The sequence below is a fragment of the Notamacropus eugenii genome, chromosome 4 (assembly GCF_028372415.1).
Source record: "Notamacropus eugenii isolate mMacEug1 chromosome 4, mMacEug1.pri_v2, whole genome shotgun sequence".
NCBI lineage: Eukaryota > Metazoa > Chordata > Mammalia > Diprotodontia > Macropodidae > Notamacropus > Notamacropus eugenii.
In genome coordinates, this window is record NC_092875.1 from 15,069,883 (window position 1) to 15,092,229 (window position 22,347).

At 52.1% G+C, this 22,347-nt stretch overlaps 1 protein-coding gene across 2 annotated transcripts in view; it reads left to right on the top strand.

Annotated features, from left to right (window-relative positions):
• Positions 1 to 8,774: 8,774 nt before the first annotated feature.
• The window catches only part of TBC1D10A (TBC1 domain family member 10A), a 35,231-nt gene continuing 21,658 nt past the window's right edge, over positions 8,775 to 22,347 (top strand). Inside the window, exon 1 of one of the 2 annotated variants that reach the window (XM_072599978.1) lies at positions 8,775 to 8,986. In XM_072599978.1, the coding sequence (XP_072456079.1) occupies positions 8,775 to 8,986 (212 nt within the window). Of the gene's footprint in view, positions 8,987 to 9,900; positions 10,312 to 22,347 lie in introns of those variants that run through there. The other variant, XM_072599979.1, reaches the window with a different exon arrangement.

A 22,347-nucleotide genomic window follows, 5' to 3' on the forward strand; every position in this document is an offset into this window, starting at 1 on the left:
GGGATGGGGAGTTGCAGGCAGTGCGCTTGCCCAGTCAAGGGAGAGGGTTCTTACAGGGGAAGTAGAGGGTGTGGTGTTGGGACTTCACAGGAGAAACAGGCTCCCAGCTGGGCCGCCAAGGAACGGGAAAGCTTTAACAGGTACAGAGGTGGAGGGAGGGCATTCCAGCCACTAGAAGCCAGTTGTTGTCCAGTAACCCTCTGCTCCTCTTTGATGAAGTGGACATCACCACACTGCCCCTGAGGTCCAGGCCCCTCCTCTGGCCCTCCCAGCAGCCTGGTGGGGGGCAGGCAGAAGTAGCACATTGTAGTTTTCCAGTCTTCTGTTTTTAAAGGTTACATGTTACTTAATTTTAATTAAACTCTTGCTTCAGTTAAACTTTTCAATCCTGGATTCTGGTGATGTCCAGACAGGGATGAAGGAGGGACACTTGGAGCCAGGCCGTGCAGGCTGAGGGACTTGGGTGTTCCTACGTAGGCAATGGAGAGCCTCCCAAGGCTTTGCAGAGACTTGCAGACCCACATACAGGAGAGAAATCACATTGACAGCTTTAGAGAAGACAGATTGGAGAGGCCAGGGCCCAAGGGCTAATCTCATTAGTCCTCTTAGCATTCCCTTTGCATCCAAGGTTAAGTGCGGCCACTCTGTTGTCTGGGGCATAGGATTGTCGCAGACTGGGACCCTACTAGAAACAGCCCATCTACATCCTCCACGTGAATTCTACTTGGCCTGATGTCTGGAACGCCTTTCAGACAGACTGGAAACAGACCACCTTCTCTAGGAAGTTTAAAAACAAATTTATTACGTTAGCATTCTGACACATCGTTGCTTCTGGGTTAGCAAAGAGTTAACAGGCCCCCTTTTTTAGGAGCATTCCTAGAAGCTGTTCAGGTGGATTGTCACTCAGAGCTGAACGTTGTTTCCACTATCTAAGGCCCTACTGGGTTTGATAAAGCACTGGGTGGGTTGGACAGGAATTCCATCAATCAATGACATTAATGGAGGTCCAGGCCCTGTGCTAGGCCCAGGACATCCAAAGACAAAGATCAACCCAATAGGGATATATATATGTATAGGTAATCAGTCATGTGTTAGGTACCTACTATGTGCCAAACTTGTGTTAGGCACCTACTATGTGCCAAGATTATGTTAGATGCTGGAAATATTTTAGCAAAGATTAAGAAAATTCCTGCTCTCAAGGCACTCACATCTATCAGGGGAGACAATATATGCATACATAATTATATTTAAAAAAAACATGTACAGAAGTCAGTCAAAAGCCTTGATTAAGGAATGGTTGACCCACTTCGGCTAAAGCACAGGGCACAGGAAAGGGGTTGTGGGGGGCTACGTCTAGGGGCATGAACCAGATTGGATTGGGAGGCATTGAATGCCAAGAAGAGGAATTTGGGCTTTAGTAATAATACTCGTTGACATTATATAGCAATTCATCATTTCTAAAACTCACACACCCATGACTGAGCCCGTGAGGCAGGTATTACAGATGTTATAAACCCCATTTTAGTGATGGAGAGACTGAGGCTCTAAGTTAAGTGAGAAGTAGAGCCCTGATCCCATGTGAGAATCCAGCCCAGGTCTCCCTGGAGCTTGCTCCGCTGGCTACACACTCCTCCTCTACCATGTTACTGGTCAGTCACCATAGAAAGGAAGGGTCTGGAGCAGGCCAGTTTAATGGGGTGTTGTGGATTGAGTTCAGGAAGCTTTGGGTTCTGGCCCTCTCTCCTTCCTAGCTGTAAGAACCGGGTGGGCTCTTAGGACACAATGCCTGTTAAGTTTTGCCAGCCCCCAAGGGCTACATCAGTGTGGGGCTGTGATTATTCCTGAGGGTGTTTTAAACCAGTCCATTCCTCCTCAAGTGTGGGTTGGAGGAGAGGCCAGGGGAGAAGAGCACGATGGCTCTAGTGCAAGGAACTGGACCAGACAGCTGGCAGTGGGACAGATTCAGGCAGGGTATAATGGAAAGAGCCAGGGGGCCTGGGTTCAAATCCCATCTTTGTGACTTACTTCCTGTATAATTCCCTGAGCGGGCCTTGATTTCCTCATCTGTAAAATGAAGAGTTTGGACTGAACCCTGTTTAATCCTAGCCCAACAAAATAAGCTGATAGCTCTGACCCTTCCAGCCTCGGTTTTTCCATCTGTCAAAAGGAGAATGATGTGCCCTGTAAAGATAAGCTCAGAGACAAAGGACTCTATGTCATTCCTGAGCCTTGATGGCCTTTCCTGGAGCTGAGCCGCTGAGGGGGAGGGGAGAAAAGTGGGGGTAGCGGATGGAAGGGAAATGCCAGCACCTCAAGCCCCTCCGCAAGACTAACCAGTCACAAGGGAAGGCCTGCACTGGGGTGAGTGAGAGCCATGGCCAATGTGCTCATTGCCCAGGAGGTAAAAGGCCAAGAATGTCAGTGGATGGAATGTGTGTGAATGGTTCCTTTGAGAGGCAAGATCTGTGGGGAGGGAACCAAATATGGGGCTAGGGATTGGCAAACATGAGCTCACAGTGTGGCCTCTGTGAGATGCCTGATGGCCTTGGAGAGGATGGAGCACAGACTGGGGAGGGGAAACCTGGGCACTTGCCCTAGGTCATTGTGCACAGAGCTCTGAGAACAGGGGATGTCAGGGCTGGGAGGGGCCTGAGGACAGGGGATGTCAGAGAGTGAGAGACCTGAGAACAGGGGATGTTAGAGCTGGGAGCTGGAGTCTGAGTCCAATTTCCTCCTTTTTGTTGTCATTCCAACTGTTTCAGTCATGTCTGACTCTTCATGACCCCATTTAGGGTTTTCTCAGCAAAGATACTGAGTGGTTTGCCATTTCCTTCTCCAGCTCATTTTATAGTTGGGGAAACTGAGGCAAACAGTGTGAAGTGACTTGCCCAGGGTCATACAGCTAGTGACTGAGGCCAGATTTGAATTTAGATCCTTCCACTGATTCCAAAGTTCATGCCCTCCTCACACAGGCTGAATTGTTCAATTATCTGTTGTCAGTCTGCCTGTCTGCTGGTCTGCCTCTCTCTCTGACATCACACACACACACACACACACACACACACACACACACACACGCACGCACCACCCCATCTGCAGCTGGAATCAGACTTCTGTAAGGCATCTCTTCACCCCAGGTACCAGGCCAGTTCCCAGCCCTTCTCTGTACATGCTACCTGTCTATCCCTCATGCTGACTGGGCTGACAGATTGTCCTACGTGCCTCACTGGGGAGGCCTGGACAATTGTCAGCCCCAAGTCTGTGGACAGCTGGGGTGGACAAATCTCGAATGGATGTGATGAGGCTGAGTACTGAGTGTCTTGTTGAGAAAGGAAAAAGAGCTCCCAGAGGAGCCATGGTCCTGCCTGCTGGCCCCCAGCCCAGGGATGGGGTGCTCACTTAGGGCTCCCACAGCATGGCTCCTCTCCTCTCGGACCTCAGTTGCCCCATCTGGAAAACAAGAGGGTTAGCTGGGGGAGGGGGTTCCAAGGTTCCTTTGTGCTGTGATGTTTTCTGTTCTAAAATCTCTCCTCTATCATCCAGCATTCCCTAAGGTTCCTCTTAATTCTGGCATCCTAGGGTCTAAAGATCTGCTTCTGCCCTGACATTCCCTGTTCTCAGGACCCTCCCAGCCCTGATATCCCTTGTTCTAATGGTTGTTGAGGAATGTGGGTGGGTGGGGGTGCCGACTGAGGGACTTGCATATTTGTGGGAGCTGGTGGTCATTGCCACATCTCTCTACCCCAGGCACCAGGCCAAGTCCCAGCCCTCTGAAGAGGCCCTGCGGGACCAGCAGGGGGCGCTCCTGCCTGCCCAGTTGGTGCCCAATGCCCCTGGGTGATATGAAGCCACCCCAAGTGGCAGCTGCAGCTGGGGGCAGGCTCAGGCCTCCAAGGACTGTGACCGCCATCTCCCTGGAGTCACACCTCCTCCTCCCCCCAGAATCCTGGTAGTTTATTTTTGTCTTGGGTTAAGTAGTTTACAAAGCACTTGGCCCATTTATTTCATTTACCCCAAGTCAGAGCCCTGTAGTCAGGACAGATCTAACTATTCCTATTTTCCAGATGGGGAAGCAAGTTCAAAGGAGTCAGCCTATTCCTTCATTCCCTCACTCCTTCACTCATTAAGTGCTGTCCGATGCTGGGAAAATAGAGACCTCGAGGACAGCAAGGACCATTTTCTCCACCCACTAGTTTCCGGTGACTTGCTCAAGGTCACCAGGCAGGTTCATGGTAGAGCTTGGCCTTCTGAGCCCAGAGCCCAGGCCGCTATGGCTCCACCCATGGTTGCATTCTGAAATGCCAGGCCAGAGCCTTGAGGGAAGCATTCTGTCTTGAACAGCTTGAAGGAAAGAATGTTGTGCCCAGACCCTTCACAGAGACTAAAATATCCTCTGCCCCCCTCCCCCAGGCCCGTTTTGGGACCACATCTGCTTTTTGACGTCTCCATGTCTAGTTATGGAAAACCAGAAGTGCCAGGGATTTTTTCAGGCCTCAAAGAAACCTTCGAAAATGTTGGAGTCAAGAACACGGAAACAGCTGAAGAGCTGGGGTAAACAAAGAGCTTTGGGCTCTCTGGTCCCTTGAGTGAGCTCCTGAGACCTGAGATTTTCAGGAATAGACCTTAGATACCACCTCACCGAACCCCCTCATTTTCCCAATGAGGCCCAGAAAGGGAGAGCTGCCCATGGGTCACTCAAGCCAGAAGGCAACGTCTCTTGACTTGAAAACCAGGGATCTTCCCATCATCCCCCAGTCCTAGCTCCCCTGGTCACTGGCTACTGTAGCTTGCCAGGTTCCACCAAATAGCAGAGCCCACTAGAAAGCCAGGGTTCAAAGTTAGGCTTTGGGTCTCCCTTTCCTCACTGATATAAGGCAGGTAAGGATTCAGACAAGTCCTTTCCTCTTCCTGGGTCTCCTGGTCTTTACCTTTAAATGAGTGTGTGTTAGTCCTTCGTGCAGAAGAAGGCCATGCCATCAGAGAAATAATGACATGACTTATACTTGACTTTGTTTTGAGTGAGGGAGGGTTGTGCAGGTCACCAGCCTCACTTCTCCTCCAGAGCCATCTGAATCCAGTGACCAGATGTATTCATGAGGATAACTGGAGATGACCCAGGATGAGGCAGTTGGGGTTAAGTGACTTGCCCAAGGTCACACAGCTAGTGAGTGTCAAGTGTCTGAGGTGAGATTTGAACTCAGGTCCTCCTGACTCCTGCACTGGTGCTGTATCCACTGCAGCATTTCAAAAGTACCTTCTAACTCAAGAAAGGAAGGCTACCCTCAGACTACAGTCCCAGGATTTCCCATTCAGCAGGCACTTATTAATCATGATTTCATATGCATAATATATTTCTTGCCTTTTCAAAGGGTGGGAAGAGAATTTCCAATTGCAAATAAAAATAAAATTTTAAAACACGTATTAAGCGCCTACTATATACCAAACACCAGAGTTACATTAAAAGTGTGGATTGTTTTCCATTTGCCTCAGGAGCCCAGGCTAAGCCCTCCACTCCCCCCACTTTTTTTTTTTTTTTTAGTAATGAACCTTAATGTCATCTAGTACAAACCCTCCCTTTTACAGATGAAGAAACTAAGGCAGGTTGGTTTAGTGAAAAAGCATTGACTTGGACTTGGTGCAAAGGCTGGGTTCAAACCCAGCTTCTTGAGGCAAGTGGCTTTACCACTGAGCCTCAGTTTCCTGTAAATTGGATGAGATATCTGTATTAGCTGTTTTCAGAGGTTGTGTATGGGAGACAGGTGAAGCAAGTGATCAGGTCAGAGGTGTGAAGCTGTCAGTCAGCAAGTATTTATTAACTGCCAACTGTGTGCCAGGCCCTGTAAGTGCTGGAGATATGAAGAAAGGCAGAAGCAGGGTCCCTGGCCTGAAGTACACTGGGAAGACCATGAGAAAACTTTGCATGTACAAGTTAAGAACAAAGTGAGGATAAGGCGATGTCTGAGATCTGGGTGGTGGGGTGGGAGTGGGACAGGATAAGAAGGGCCTGCAGAAGGTGGAATTTGAGCTGAGTCTTAAAGGAAACCAAGAATTTCTAAGAGATCTAGGTGAGGAGGGAAAGCACCAGAAGCACTGGAAACGGGGCAAAGGCACAGAGGTGGGAGAGGTAGCATGGGTGGGGAACTGCCGGGGGCCAGTGGACTGGACAGTGGAGACTTGAAGGCAATGAGGTGTGAGAAGGGTGAAAAGGTAGGAAGGGGTAAGGTGATAAAGGGCCTTCAGTAATGAATAGGAGCTTTTGATTCTCCTGAGAATAGGGAGCCACTGAAATTTATAGGGTAGGGGAGTACTACCATTAGACACTTGCTTTAGGAAAATATTCGAAAGAGATGTATCAGAGTAGAGAGACGGTGAGGCCAAGATCAATTAACAGACTCTTTAATAGTCTAGAAGGGACTAATGAGGTCCAAAACTAGGCTGGTTACTGGGTGACTGGGGAGAAGGAAACATATGTTGTCTCCCTAAAAGAGGTATGGTGAACAAAGGCTAAGATTTGGTCAGAGATTGGCTTTGTAGGGTAAAAGCTGAGGGTTCAAGAGAGGGGACCTTGACCTTCCTGGAGGGAAGCTGGGAGAGAGTAACTTCTGTTGTGGACCCAGAAGAGAGTGGTCAGGGTTAGATCTGGTGGTGTCCATGGAGATGACCACTGAACTTAGGGGAGCCAGCACGTAGTTACAGCATGATAAAGAAATGCTCCTTGACCTGACTTGCCTAATGAGGTCTCCAGGCAATGTAGAGGGGAAAGGAAAAAAGGCTGGGGTATATGGCCAGAGAGTGGGTGTGACTGGGATGGAGATCCAGCCAGAGACACTGAGGAGGAGGAGTGATGGGAAGGAGAGAGAGAAAGAGAGAGGGAGAGGGAGAGGGAGAGGGAGAGGGAGAGGGAGAGGGAGAGGGAAAAGGGAGAGGGAGAGGGAGAAGGAGAGAGAGAGAGGGAGAGAGAGAGGGAGAGGGAGAGGGAGAGGGAGAGGAAGAGGGAGAGGGAGAAGGAGAGAGAGAGAGGGAGAGAGAGAGGGAGAGGGAGAGGGAGAGGGAGAAGGAGAGAGGGAGAGGGAGAGGGAGAGGGAGAGGGAGAAGGAGAGAGGGAGAGGGAGAGGGAGAGGGAGAGGGAAAAGGGAGAGGGAGAGGGAGAGGGAGAGGGAGAGGGAGAAGGAGAGAGAGAGAGGGAGAGGGAGAGGGAGAGGGAGAAGGAGAGAGAGAGAGGGAGAGAGAGAGGGAGAGGGAGAGGGAGAGGGAGAGGGAGAGGGAGAAGGAGAGAGAGAGAGGGAGAGGGAGAGGGAGAGGGAGAGGGAGAAGGAGAGAGAGAGAGGGAGAGAGAGAGGGAGAGAGAGAGGGAGAGGGAGAGGGAGAGGGAGAGGGAGAAGGAGAGAGAGAGAGGGAGAGGGAGAGCGAGAGGGAGAGGGAGAGGGAGAGGGAGAAGGAGAGAGAGAGAGGGAGAGGGAGAGGGAGAGGGAGAGGGAGAGGGAGAGGGAGAGGGAGAGGGAGGGAGAGGGAGAGAGGAGGGAGAGAGAGGAAAACAGAGGGAGGAGGGAGTATCTAGATGGAGACGCCTTTCCCCACAATAGTCTTGGTAGATTGTTGTGTTCGTCCTTCCTGTCCTTCCTTTTTGGAGAAGACCGAGACATCAGAGAAATGGTGACATGACTTGGACTGGACTTTGAGTGAGGGAGGGCTGTGCAGGTCACCCGTCCCACTTTCTCCTCCTGAGCCATGTGGGTGCAGTAACCAGATAGATTCATCAGGATGACTGCAGAGGTCTACCCCTGGGAGGCAGGCAGTGCAAGTTGGCTCCCCTTTGTGCAGATGGGGAAACTGAGGCCCAGAGAGCTGAGGTACCTGGAGGTACACCGGCTCCAGCAGAATTCCCTCCGGCCTCCCAGTTCCCCCAGCCTTAGGCCCCTAGGATGTCAGGTGAGAACTGGAGGAGAGCTCAGAAGACATCTGGGATGCCCACAGAGGAAAGAGCGGGGCTGACAGAGCAGGAGGGAGCCCCCAGTCCAGCGCCTTCCCTCCCTGACCCCCCACAGGCGCTAGGCAGGGGGGGGGGCAGGCACATGGACAGTCCCTGCCTTCAAGGAGCCTCAATTCCAAGGGGGAGACGCTCCTTACATGTAACCTCAAAGGAAGGGCGAGGGGATTGGGGGAAGGGAGGAGACCCCCGCATCAAGGGGAAAGAGGGAAAGGCCTAATGTGGGAGAGCGTTGTGGACACTGCGTACAGCCTGGGCAAAGGTCTGGAGGTGGGTTACGAGGGAGGGGAGGAGCGTCATTCAGGGAGAACGCGGCCGGGCAGCCGGGCTGGGGCCCCGCGGACACGCAGGGTAAGGCAGGGACCCGGCGATCTCGCTTGGCGCTCCTAGCGCGGCGAGGGGCGGGTCTGGCAGAGCCCGGAAGTCGGGCCGAGGAGGCGGGAAGCCTCGGCTCGGTCCAGGTGAGTCCCGGTGACTGACAGCCCGGGGGCGGGCCCTGCAGCCCGGCTCCGGGAGGCTCCGACTCGGCGCCCGCCCCGCCGCTCCGGGCTGGGGGGGGAAGGGGAGGGGCGGGCATTGGGGGCGGGGCTTTCCCGGCATCCCGGGCTGCGATTGGCTCAGAGAGGGGTCGCCCGCGGGGGCGCGGCTCTGGGCCCGCCCGGAGGTGCGGCGGGCCAATGGACGAGCCCGGGGGCGGGGGCCTCGACGACGGCTGCGGCGGCGGCGGCGGCGGCGGCCGAGGAGACCGCGGAGGCGGCGGGCGGGGCCGGGCCGGGCCGGGCGGGCGATGGCGAAGAGCCGCGGGGAGAACGGGCCGCGCTCGCCGGGGCCGGGCGGGAGCCTCTCGGGGACCCGGGAGAGCCTGGTCCCGGGCCCGGACGCGGCCTCGGCCGCCGACGAGCTCAGCTCCCTGGGCTCCGACTCCGAGGCCAATGGCTTCGCGGAGCGCCGCACCGACAAGTTCGGCTTCCTGGTGGGCGCGCAGGGCGACCCGGGCGCGTGAGTACCGCGGGCCCCCCGCCGTGACCCAGCACCCCCCTCCCCGCCGTGACCCCCCGCCGTGACCCCCCGCCGTGACCCAGCACCCCCCTCCCCGCCGTGACCCCCTCCCTGAGACTGCTGGAACAGCCCCCCCCTCTGTGACCCAGCACCCCCCTCCCCGCCGTGACCCCCTCCCCGAGACTGCTGGAACACCCCCCTTCCTCGACGTGACCCCCCCGCCGTGACCCCCTCCCCGAGACTGCTGGAACAGCCCCCCCCGCTGTGACCCAACAGCCCCCTCCCCGCCGTGACCCCCCCCCTCTGTGACCCAGCACCCCCCTCCCCTCCGTGACCCCCCTCCTCGAGACTGCTGGAACACCCCCCTTCCTCGACGTGACCCCCCCCCCCGCTGTGACCCAATAGCCCCCTCCCCGCCGTGACCCCCCGCCGTGACCCAGCACCCCCCTCCACGCCGTGACCCCCCGCCGTGACCCCCTCCCTGAGACTGCTGGAACAGCCCCCCCCAGCTGTGACCCAACAGCCCCTTCCCTGCCGTGACCCCCCCCTGTGACCCAGCACCCCCCTCCCCGCCGTGACCCCCCTCCCTCGACGTGACCCCCCCGCCGTGACCCCCTCCCCGAGACTGCTGGAACACTGCCCCCCCGCCGTGACCCCCCAATACTTCTGAGAACCTCCCCTTCGCCATAAACTCTCCTCGCCCGCGGTGATCAGCCCAAGATTGCAGGCACCCCTTTCCCCCATGACGGTGCCAGGGATCCCCCTCCTCGCTTTGGCCCCACCCCTTCCGCAGGCAGGGGGGGAGGGGGCCTGTGACTCCACACACGTGACAGTCCTCCCTCCCCCAGGGCACCCCTGCCCCTCCCCGGATCGCCCCTGGGCGCCCCCCTGGGGCCAGGACGTCCGCACACCTGACCCTCCTCCCGAGGTCCCAGACACCACGCCCCCTGCCCCTCCCGAGACCAGCCTCCCCGGGAATTCCCCCCCACCCCCAAGACCCGAATGAGTAAGGCTCCACACCCAGCCTCCCAGGGCAGCTGACCCCTTAGCTCAGACTCACCTCCAGGAATGTGGCCTCCCCCCTCTCCTGATGGAGGCCCCTCCTGTGCTCTCAGGGGCTCCAGGACTCCCAACGGTATGTGAGGACACAGCCAGCCATGGCCCCTCCCTGGAGGTCTCTGGGAATCCCCCCTCTGAGAGGCAGAGACGCTCACCCAGGCTCAGTCTCCTCCCTCTCTGAGGATGCTCTCCCAAGCGGGGAGCCCCCCTCACCCTTCAGGTCCCTCCGGTTCTCCAGGACCACCCTGCCTTACAGAGAGCTGGAGGTAAGAGACCTCTCTGGAGCTTCCTCAAGGACCCTCCTCAGATTCCCCACACCCCTGCCTCCCCCAAAGCCACACACTGAGGATGGGTGGGCTCTGATCCCGCTCTCCCTTCCACTACCAGGATACAGATGTGGGAGGGTTTCATACCCAGCTGGTATGGGCACCCCCCTCCCCAGTGCCAGATCTAATTCTACGCTGCCCCCCACCAAGGGAGGGAAGAGAGCTAACTTCCCAACCCTCAGCTCTAGGAACAGGTAAACACTGCCAGGAAAGGCGGATGCCTTCCCTGCCCCCCCCCCCTCCCCATTGCCTCTGCACACACATGTGCATGGATGAGAACCATGACAAACCCCACCCCCACAAGTATTCTGTGGTCAGCCTGACCTTCCATCCCCTAGCCAACACAGGTCACCAGGGATCACATACACACACCCTTCAGAGGGTGCCCAGAACCTCATTCCCCCCACGCGCACTTGCAGGAGACATACATATACCCACCTATCACCTGACCTCTTGCCCAGGCCACAGCCCCTCAAAGGCAAAGCTGACCTCCCATGCATAGAGACATCCTCCCAACTCTCCCTTCACATACCAGCTGTGAAGAGACAGATGTGTGTGCCCTCCTGGACCAGCCCATCCAATGTTATCTGTGCCACATGTGGTGGGCACACCCTGGCTATGCCTCTCCTTCCCACTTCTTCATCTGCCCCAGACCTCCCAGGAAGCCCTAGGCGGGCAGGCAGGCCCTCCCTCTGCAGCAGCAGGCACAACTTCTCCCAGGCAGAAGCATACTTTGCCCTGCATCAGGAATGTGTCCCTTTGTGCCTGCCTCTGGCCTCCATTTCTGAGCTCCTTCCCCAGCTCCTGACCCCTCTTTCCTACTCAAGATTTCTTAGGCCATCTGAGGCAGGCTGGCAATGGAGGTTACATTAGGCACCCTGCCTTTTACCTCCCCAAGTCTCTCCTCTCTTAGAGAAGATGCCCACCTACCCCAGGAGGCATCCTCTTTCCTTTGTAAGGGAGATCTGGGAAGTTCCCCTACCCACTCCAGCTTCCCCTGCTGGTACTGTGCCAGGGTAACCCCTCACTGTTGGATTGATAGCCCAGCCAAGCTTTCTCCTCATTTCCTCCGCGTGCCATGCTTTACTTCTGTTCATACAGCGATACCAGACACCCCTGGGGCTTGTACCTGATGGAGGCCTGAGGCTAGTGCCCACTGAGGGCTGGAGGAAGGTAGACAGGGGGGTGCTTTTTGGGTGTTGGGTCACAACCCAGGTTCTTCTGTTTTTTCCAGGGGGTGAGAGCTGCAGACAAACCTCGTGTGTGCACGCGCGTACACACGTGTGCATGTGCGTGGATACGCATGCATGTGCAGCCATATATGTGAAACAGGTAGAGCTGAGGAGCTTTGATCCTTTGAGAGGTTAGAAAAGGGAATGATTATTTCTGGCATTTGTAGCCAGATACTTCCCTTTGGCTCAAGGGCTGGAGGTGGCCTGGCAGGCCTGACCAGCTTGGCCCTTGGCTGTCCCTCCTGCTGGGCTCTCAGAATCCCAGGAGAGACAGCAGGAGGCCAGAGGAGGGGGGACTCTGCCCCCGGGCCCAGGGAGTGCGCTGTAGCGGAATAGGGCGGAACATTCCAGAATGGGCTTTGGACCTGGGTCCCCACTTTTTTATCCATGCTGTTCCTCCTTGAGACTTAGCCTGACTTGAGGCCTCTGTAAGAAGGGCCCTTCATTTCTCTTTTTTCACCTCCCCAGCAGGTTTTCTTGACCCATATCCATTTGTACTGTACTGGTAATCTAGGTGTTGCCCACTTTGCTTTTGCCATGGTGGTAAACACCCCCAGGAGAGGTCCTTGGTGGCAACGTTTCAGGGTGGCTGATCTCCTGTGGCCCTCCTGATGCCCGGAGGAGTGAGATGTCAGCAGGGAAGCTGTCTAGGGGGCAGCAAGGAGCTCTGGCTTCAGACTAAAGGTCCACTAAGGCCCTGCTGGGCCAAAGTTCCATCGGGGTGGACTTTGTCAGCTGTCTCTGCAGACCTGGAGAAGAGACTGCTAGGACCCAGGCTCTCTCACCAAGACGATCAGTTTGTGGCAGCCCCCAGGGGATCGTAGCCTGCCGGGGGCCAAGAGTATTCCCAGCTCTGACCTCCATGGGAACGGTGTCACAGCATTTGGAAGTGGAAAGACATTAACTAGGTCATCTGAGCAGGCTCCCACGTGACAGAAGTGCCACTGAGATTTGCCCAGACTTCTCAAGGAAAAACCCACTTACCTAGAGATTGCTGTCCTCAGTGGTGGGAAGGGGAAGGTTTCTTACATAGCACCTACTATGTGCTGTGTTACAGATATTATCTGATTCTTACAACAGCCCTTTGAGGGAGGTGCAGGTTTTGTTCCCATTTTATAGATAAGGAAACTGAGGCAGGCCAAGGTTAAGTGACCTACCTGTGTTGTTGTCTTAGGCTAGATTTGAATACAGGTTTTCCTGACTCCAGGCCCTGCACCCCCTTGCTGCCTTGAATTTTTGAAAAACAACAAACATTTATGAGAATCTGTAAGGGAAAGGAGAACTCTTGCAGCCCAGCACCCTCGTTTTACAGACAGGGACACTGAGGCCCAGAGTGGGGCTGCATCCTGTCCAAGGTCACAGACCTTTAACTCCAGAGCTCTTCCTTTGCCTTAACTCCCCTAGGCCCTGGGTGCTAGGGATACTTGATAAGGTTCTGAGGTCTGCCAGGCTAGGGACCTGGACAGTGAGGCCCCAGCACTCCAGGGTGGTAGAAGCTTGGTCAGTGTTGGTATGTGGGCAGGGTTCTCTGGTTAGAGGGATGACCCCTGTGGTCTTCTGGGGTCCTGGGAGAGTGGACAGGAAGGTGTGGTGGGCTGAGCAAAAGGAGGAGCCACATGGGGGAGGTTCTCCCAGGATGAGAAGGCCTCCACTCTCCATAGTGTTTCCAATTTTACAAAGTGCTTGCCTCCCAGCCCTATGAGCTAGGCATTACAGATGTTCTGGGTGAGGAAGTGAGACTTTGAGCAAAAAAGACCTTGCTTTCAGTGACCTAGGTGCTGGAGTTCAAGCAGCAGCCCAAGAGCACTTCTTGAGGCAGAGCTCCCTCCTGCTCTCTCTATACTGCGGAGGGAGAAGTCTCCTCTCTCTGAACTGGCCCTGCCAAGGTTGAAGGGACCGGCCAGATGTGAGCCTGGAAAGGCCTTTGCTTTCTCCATCCGGTGGGGCTGGCTTCTCCTTCCCTCTAGGGATTGCTATGCTCTTTCCCTGGGTGTCTGCTTCCGGCAAGGGTGACTGGGGTGGGGGGCCGGTGTCTGGGACCCAGGGAACATCTGGAGAAGCTGTGGATGCCAGAGGTTATTTCTGTATTGCTGGCCCACGTTTCCTTCCCACCCCCTCAGGGGTGGCTCAGTTTGTATCCTGCAGACTTCCTATGAAAGCTGTCCTGATTGAGGGGGAAGGAGGGTCTCTGAGGTGGCCCCCACTCTGCCATCATGCCCACGAGATGGGATCAGGTCTCAGCTGCACAGCTGGAATGAGACAGCTGCAGACAATGGGGGGGACATTGGGGGAACCCTGGTGAGTGAGGCTGCCGGGCCTCCCGCACCCCTTCCTTCTGCTCCATTCCAGCCTCAGAAGAAAAGCTGGTTTGGCAGCCACGTGGGTGTGAGCTAGCTCCTCTTGCTGCAGCCTGCTGGAAGAGCCGGTCCCAAGCTGTGTCTCTGACAGGGCCCACTTGGTAGGGGAGGGGGCTGGCTTGCCAGCTGCTGGCCTCACGGGCTGCCTCAGGCTGGGTAGTCCTGAGCTGTGGGAATGAGATAAGACTGGCAGGACTTGTTTGGGGTTTTGTCTTCCCTGCGTTGGATACCAGGCCTCCATCCAGACAGCCAATGGCATCTGGCCCAAGGCCAGGATCCAAGTAGGAGAGAAAAGCTGCCCAGAGTAACCCTCTCTGGGGGCCAGAGCCACTGGATAGCACAAAGCCTCCCTACAGCCTTCCCAAGGACCCAGAGAGCCTCCAAAAAGGGCTGTGCATTTAGCCATTCGCTTCACACCTGTTTACAGAACATCCTATAGTCTGGGTTATGGGACACACGAAGACGAATGAGAGGCCGGCCTCTGACCTCTTGTGTCTCTTGTGTGCAGTCGAGGGAGGGAGATAAGACCTTGAACGAAATAACCGATTAAAAGGAGAGGGGTCCAGTGTCATGGGGGAAGGGGCTCAGGGGAGGGGAAGATGGCATTTGGCTTCGGGAGCCTTGGAAAAGGGCTTGAATTTCAGCAGGTGGAGACGGAGGAGCTTGGGAGGAGTGGCCCTTTCCCCTCTCCGTGTTATTGGTGCTTTCTTTTACCCCCTCATGTAACCTCAATTAGAATCGATGCCTTAAAAAAGTACCCCCTCTCCTCCTCCCAGCAGCCGAACTGTACCATGTAACAGATAAAAACTAGTTGATAATGCAGTGTGGTCTGCCCTGCGGTCCGCCCCATAGGCCGCCCCTTCTCCGGAAGCCTGAGCATTCTCCGCACTCTCCATTGAAGATTGGTCGATGCATTTAAGTGGACTTCAGGCCTTTGAGGGCTGAGTTTGTTTTCTTGATTCAGGAACATATATTCTTTAGGTCCTTCACTGTTCCTCTACCTCACTTTACAAAAATCTTCCCAGAATTCCTCATTCATGATTTATGACCCAGTCGTATGACTTCTCCCATTCCCCAGTTTGTCCCCTTGTTACCACAAGGAGTATCACTGTCTTATACAAGTGTGGGATCTTCCTTGACATTGATTTTCTTGCCTTGGGCTGGGGAAAGGAGGGCTGTGAGTGAAACCACTCAGTCACATTGGGAGGGTTGGCCAGGGCATCAGTTACTCAGCGATCGTTTGTTAAGCGCCCGTTTTGTGCCATGCTGGCCCTCACTAATTACCAAGGATGCAAAAACAACATGAGAAACCTTCCCTGCCCACATTCTAATGGAGGAGACAACCCGTCCATATTTGGATGTATCCAATATGCTGATGAGGGAGATAAAAGGTAATCTCAGAAGGCTGGCCCTGCCAGCTGGGGACAGGGCTGGGAAAGGCCTCCAGCAGAAGCTGGTGCCTAGACTAAGGCTGGAAAGAAGCCCTGGAAACCATGAGACCGTGAGGCAACAGTTGAGGAGGAAGAGTGGTACAGGCCTAGGGGACAGACCAAGATGGCGTATGGATGGATTGCCGTGTGGCAGCAATAGAAGGCCTGGTTGTCTGGACCAGAGAGTAGAAGAAGAGGAGTATCGTCATTATGACAAGGCTGTCTCTAGAGTCTGAGTAGGAAAGACGCAAGGAAAATCACTTATTAATTGCCTACTGTTTGCCAGACCATGCTCAGTGGTCTGGCAAATACTGTCTCCTTTGATCTTCAGATGATCCTAGGAAGCTGATGACATGAAGACCAGTCTGGCAGTTGTGTGGAGGAGAGATTGGAGAGGGGAGAGGCTTGAGACCAGGAGACCCATTAGAAGGGTGTGGCAGTAGTCCATGTGAGAAGTAGGTCTGAACTAGGGTGGCTGGCCCTGAGAAGGGGAGGGGCCTAACTGTGAAGTGTTTTAAATGCGAGTAGGAGTTTCTCTTTGATTCTAGAAGTAATAAAGTGGTCATTAGAATACAGATTCAGAATTGTAGAAGATTAGAACTGGAAAGGACCTTAGAGATCACCTGGTCTAGTCCCCTCAAATTGCAGATAAGGAAACTGAGGCACCAAAGGTGAAAAGATTTAAGGTCATATAAGCAGCAGAGCTGAGATACCTCAAATTTGACATGTCTACTACTCTAGAGTTCATTCCTTTTCCCCACCAAAATGACCCCATCCCCAATTTCTGTCAAGGTGCTACTGTCTCTTCAGTGTCCCAGGTTTGTAATCCCAGCCTCCTCTCTCTCCTCCTCTTCATCTCCTGATCTTACTCTACATGGCTGCCTCACCCAGTCACTTGCCACATCTCACCACTAACTCTACAGCCCTCCCCTTCCCATGGCAGCCACCCTAGTTAAGAAGATTCTAAACTAGATCTTGTGCTGCCAAGTTATATTATTCCTTTGTACTAAACTGAAGCTAGGGGGTTGCCAGGACCTAAGGTCCTTCTGTCCCAGGGCACACAGGGGAGAACCCATCTCAGTCAAAGGAAAAACTTATGAGACCTTGTTTTGTGGCCTTCTCTGTGCCTTGTCTTGAGGACAAGGAACCTTTCGATGTGAAAATCAAAAAAACTTCCAAATTCCAGGGATGACCTAAATCTAAAGAACCAAGATCAATGTTCTTTTTTTTTTTTTTCTAATTATATATATTTTTTCAATCAGGAATATTGATTCTTCCCCCATCCCACTTCCCCATTTGGAAATGAAAGTAAAAACAAAACCTCTATTACAAACATGTATAGTCAAGCGGAACAAATTTCTGCATTGGCCATGTCCTCAAATTAAAAATATACATTTGTCTCACTCTACCCTGTAAACACTTCCTTTCCTTATCAGGAGGTGGGGAGCATGTGTCATCATTAGTCCTGTGGAATCGTGTTTGGTCATATACTGATCAGAGCCCCCGATTCCTTCACGATTGTTTGTCTTTATGACGTTGTCATTGTATAAATTATGGTTCTGCAGTAGTGCATACAAGTCTTCCGGGTTTTTCTGAAATATCCCCTTCATCATGTCTTATAACGTAGTGGTATCCTTTTATATTTATATAGCTTAACTTTTTCAGCCTTACCCCAGGAGATATCTCCTTAAATTCTCATTCTTTGCTACCTCAAAAAGAGATATGAATATCTTACATATCAGTACATCCTTAGTTAGAATTTGTTTTGCTTGAGTATTCCCTCTGTTAATCTACCCCTCCCTCTAATCCTTCTCTCTTCTCCCCTTTCCCTCCTGTTTCTCTGTAGAATGAAATGTACTGTGTGTGTGTGGATATATTCTTCTCTCCTTTGACCACTTCAATTAAGAGTGAGATTCAAGTGTCCGCTGCTTTCCCTGTCCCCTTTGCTCCTTGTTTATGTAACTGTCTACTTGGTTACCTTGATTTGGTGAAATGATTTTCCTTAATCTTCCTTTCCTTTTCCCCCTAGTTATATTTCTTTTCTCCTCTTTTTCCATTCTTCTCTTAAAATTATTAACACCTAAGAGAACCACCCCTTTTTCTATCACCCCTGATGATGAGAGGGTTCAGAGGGGACACATATATCATTCTCATATCTGAATGAAAGCATTAATCCTTGTTTAGTCCTTCATGCTGATTTGTGTTTACCTTTTGATATTTCTTATAACAGCTGTATTTGAACTTGAGAATTTCTACATAACTCTCATCTTTTCATTAGTAGTGCTTAGAAGTCTTATGTTTCATTAAAGGCCTATTTCCCCCCCTGTAGGAATATGCTTAATTTTTCTGGGTAAGTCATTCTTCATTGTAAGCCCATATCCTTTGCTTTCTGGAGTATCAGATTCCAAGCTCTCCATTCCTTTATCGTTGTAGCTGCTAAATCTTGTGTGATTTTGATTGTGGCTCCTCAGTACTTGAGAATTCTTTTTTTCTGGAGGTTTGCAGTATTTTTTTCTTTGAGTTGAAATCTCTGGATTTTGGCTATAACATTCTTGGGAATTTTCATTTGGGTATTTTTTCAGGAGGTAGGAGATAGATTCTTTCTATTTCCACTTTACTTTCTGGCTCTGAGAGATCTAGACAATTCTCTTACGATTTCTTGAAATGTGATGTCTATGATCTTGTTTTGGTCATGGTGTTCATGTAGTCTAATGATTCTTAAATTTATCTTCCTCAATTTGTTTTCTAGATAACTTGTTTTTGCTATGAGATACCTCAACATTTTTTTCAGGTTTTTGTTTTTTTGTTTTTTTTCAGTTTTTTGATGTTGCTTTACTATTTCTCCTAATCTTATAAAGTCATTGGTTTCCACGTGGTCCATTCTAATTTTCAGGAGTTTATTGCTTGGGCAATATTTTGTACCTCTTGTGCCAAGCTGTTAATTCTGTTTCCAATTCTTTTTTCTGTAACTCTCATTTCTTCTTCAGTTTTTTTCCTCAAGTGCTCTCATTTCATTTATAAAAACCATGTTAGACATTTTTGAAAATCTCTTCCCCTCTTTTAGGGATTGTAGTTGAGTTGGTGCATTTGTCTTTGAAGCTTTGGACTCATTATTTTCTTCTGAGTTTGTGTCTTGAACCTTGTTGTCAACATAAGACTGTTTTCTTCCAGGATGTTGTTTGTTTTTCCAATCTGACTTTGGACTTGATATTAAGGCCAGGCTCTGAAGAAGGTCTGAGAGCTGCTTTCTTGGGGTATTATATGTGGTATTTTTCCAGGCTCTTAGGACCGGCTCAGGCTGGAGGCCTGCAAGCTTTTGGTCTGATCTGGGGCAGAGTGATTGCTACCCCCGCTTCCCCCATATGAATTTGGCTTGTGCCAGCCAGCTGTGATTTTGAGGTTCAGAGCAGCAGGCTCTGGTCTGGGATTCCTGTCCTTGTTAGGCCTCTGCATGTTGGTCTAGGTCAAGCCTTGGGGACACATGTGGCTCTCTAGGTCCTCAAGAATGGCCCTTTGACTGAATCAAAACTTCCTATAGCAAATCCCTTAATAAGAGGATTTGTGCTGTAATACTTGGACTCAGTTAAAAACTTAGACACCCAAGGACCTAGAATGTTGTATGTAACCTCAAAGCTATAGGTTCCCCACACTGATCTATTAAGTGAGACCCTGATCTGCCCTGCTACCTCTCTCTGGACAGGGCACAGAGTCTTCCACTATACCCCCAGGTGTGAGTCCCCTCAGTCCATCCTGGATCTGTGACGCAGAGCTGCCGTCTGGCACCAGTACCCTGGCACGGGTCTGGGACTTTCTCTTGCCTTGGTATGCAGCCTCTCCCTCTCCTGGAATTCATCTTGGCCAGACCCTGCCTCCAGTGTCCATAGACCTCCAGACCAGACAACCTGGACCAGAACTTTTCTTGGATTTTCCCATTAGGATTCTGTCTGGGCTGTTTTCTTTGCTATTTGGAGGAGTTTGGGGAGAGGGGTGGGGGAAGGAGCTCCCAGTACTGTTTCCTGCACTCCTCCCTCCTAAAGCGTCAGAGCAGCGTTCTTGTGGTTAAGGCTGAGTAAATCCAGAGGCCTATGAGCAGGGTGTCGAGAGGCCTGCTCAGAAGCAGCCCATGAAGGAATGGGGATGGGTGGCCTGGAGAAAAGACTGGGGAAGGGGCAGAGAGGACTTGGGGCATTAACTTTGGCCACCTAAAGGGTTGTTGTATAAAGAGGAGGCTTCTGAGGTGGAAGCTTGGGATCGCAGGAAAGAGAACCTTCTTACAAGGAATGCTAGCCCCAGATAGAATGGGTGGCCCTTGGAGAGAGTAGAATCCTCACTGGTGCTGTTGGGGGAGGCGAAATGACCCTTGATTGGACTAAAGAACTTTGAAGGCCTCTTCCACTCTGAGCCTCCAAGATGTAGCCAATCCCCAATGTTCATGTGACTTGGCATTTGTGTGATTTTATTAGTAGCCCCATTTTCACTCTTGCATTGGCAACCATGATGATGCAGTAGAGAAAAAAATGAGGTGGGATATGCATCCAAGATCCTACTGGGTGCTTCACAGATTTGAGGAAAGAGCCCCTGGTACCCTCGCTGCAGATTTTCACTGTTTGCCTTTAAAGCTCGACTTTTGTGTTGCTGTTATGCCCCCAAAGCTTACGCCAAGTCCTTTGGGCTCTGGACTCTGGGGTGATGTCAAGACCTCCCCAGTCTTGGCCTCTTTTGACAGCCGTGACTAAAGTCCTGGCAATTTCTCCTTTGATTTTCAGAGGGCAGCTGAGGTAGAGATGTTTACAGTGATCTAGTCTACAGTCCAATGCCCTTGCACTGCCATCTGACATGGTAGAAAGTGATAGGTTCAAACACGTCTTAGTTTCAAGGATTTTCTTTGCAGTACAGAATTTATGGTACTGTAAATTTTGTGTGTTATAAAAAGTCAGTATTGTCTGAAATCAGTGGTTGTTTTTTTTTATGAGATGTTAGCATGAAAGGTCACAGAATCCTAGGGCATTACTAGTGAGAAAAAATGGTTTGCCTCTTACTCAGCTTTATTTTGTGTTTTGCCATCATATGGGCTAGTTCATGGTTACTGTGTTAGAAAAAATACATATTGGAATTAGTCTTGTTATAAACGTGCAAAAAAAAAAGTGTTTCCAGCAACCTCTAGTGAAAGATTGCCATTTGGGGGCAGCTAGGTGGCACAGTGAATTGAGCACCGGTCCTCGAGTCAGGAAGACCTGAGTTCAAATGTGGCCTCAGATTAGCTGTGTGACATTGGGCAAGTCACTTAACTCTGATTGCTTCGCCTTCCTCCTGAAGGAAGGAAGGAAAGAAGGAAGGAAGGAAGATTGATTAGAGTTTTTGGTGGGGTCAATGTATCAACATTTGTGTTTTTGACTTTCATTTTCTGTGAATGTTACCTCCTTGAAAGCTGAGGCTTGACTGGGTTGGTGCAGCAAGGTTCTACCATAGGCCAAAGATTGCAGCTGTCTTTTGTTAGGACATGGAAATCCTGCGTCTTTGCTTTTTAGCTCTTTCTTATTTCCAAGAATTCTTCAACAGTTTCCCTACTAGCCAGTGCCTGGTGTCCAAGGTGGGTTTGAAGGGATCGTAGAAGACTAATGCCATGTCTTAGTCATTGGAGCCTAAGACTCCCCCCAGCCCCCAGCATGTGCCATTCCCTTCCTGGACAACAGGCAGCTGGTGGTGACCCTCAGCTTGGGAAAGCCCTGCTCTTTAATGACTTTTGTCGTTGCCCTTATCACTTCCTTTGAGGACCAAATGATCCTTTTTCCCTAAGAAGGAAATCTTCCTTGCTCTAGCTCCAAAGTGGATTTGACCATCCGGTGAGATGTTGACCAGTGACTGTTCTAGAACTGGCTTAGTGAACCGTGTGCTGAAGTGTAGACGACCCCTGCTGTTGGCAGGTCCTCATGCTAGTCAGGCTTTCTTTGCTTCTAGGTTTGGGAATAGATGGTTTGCCTTGATGGCAGCCACAGCATCAGCTCAATGTCCGCTCTCCCCAGGGAATTCCAATGTGTCTGACATCTTCAGGTTTCTCCCTAAGCCAGGACCTGGATGAAACATTGCTACCTTGCTTCTCCCCCTTGGCCTGACCTTCCAGGCTTCCAGATACCCCAAGAACTGAGGCAGAAGGGCCAAGGTTCTGACCAGTGAGGCTCCCTCCAGCTCACTGTGAAGCCAGTAGATATTAAGGTCATGCATCTGCTTCTGTTTGGCTGCTTGGCATTAGAGGGGGACACTGGAGAAGGCCTAAGGTTAGGCTGGTCTCTGGGCAACTGCTGGCTTCCTTCCTCTGGTGGTCTTCTCCACCCCAGGGCCATAGAGGGATACCCTGCCTTAGTTCCCCATTCCTGGCTAGCCTGGTCATCCCTCATCCCTGAGTAGCTAGCTCACATCCTGGCAATTTGCCTCAAGATTCTAAGAAGGCAGAAAGTCAGGTCTTGAGTTTAACCTAGTGATGACAAGACAGTTCCTTTCTGAAAGCCAGAAGTTCATCCTAATGCTAGACTGGCTTGGGCATTGCAAGGATACCAGGGGTTCTGCCAGCCTTGTGGGTCTCCTCTTACTTTGCCGAGAAGGTCTGGGCAGCCTCAGGAGGCTTCTGGTGGTCTGCTGGACATGTCACAAGGGCTCCTGTGGCCCTGACTGATCCTGGGCAATTCTTTGTCATCCTCTAGGAGCAGGTTAGCCCAGCTGCTGGGAGGGAAGCAGGCAGAGCTGGGCAAAGCTTTTTTGTTCCTGCCCCATCAGCAGATCTAGTGGCTGAGAACCCTAGGAAGGCAGTGTGGGTACTTGCCCCTTCCTGCCTTAGGGCATGGCCCTGGTGGGGCCAGGAGAGAACCAATGGAGCAGAGTAGGGAGACCACACCCCAGGAGGAGGACAGATCCTGGGGAGAGAGGGATTGAGTGGAGGCTGACAAGAGGGGAAGACAGCGG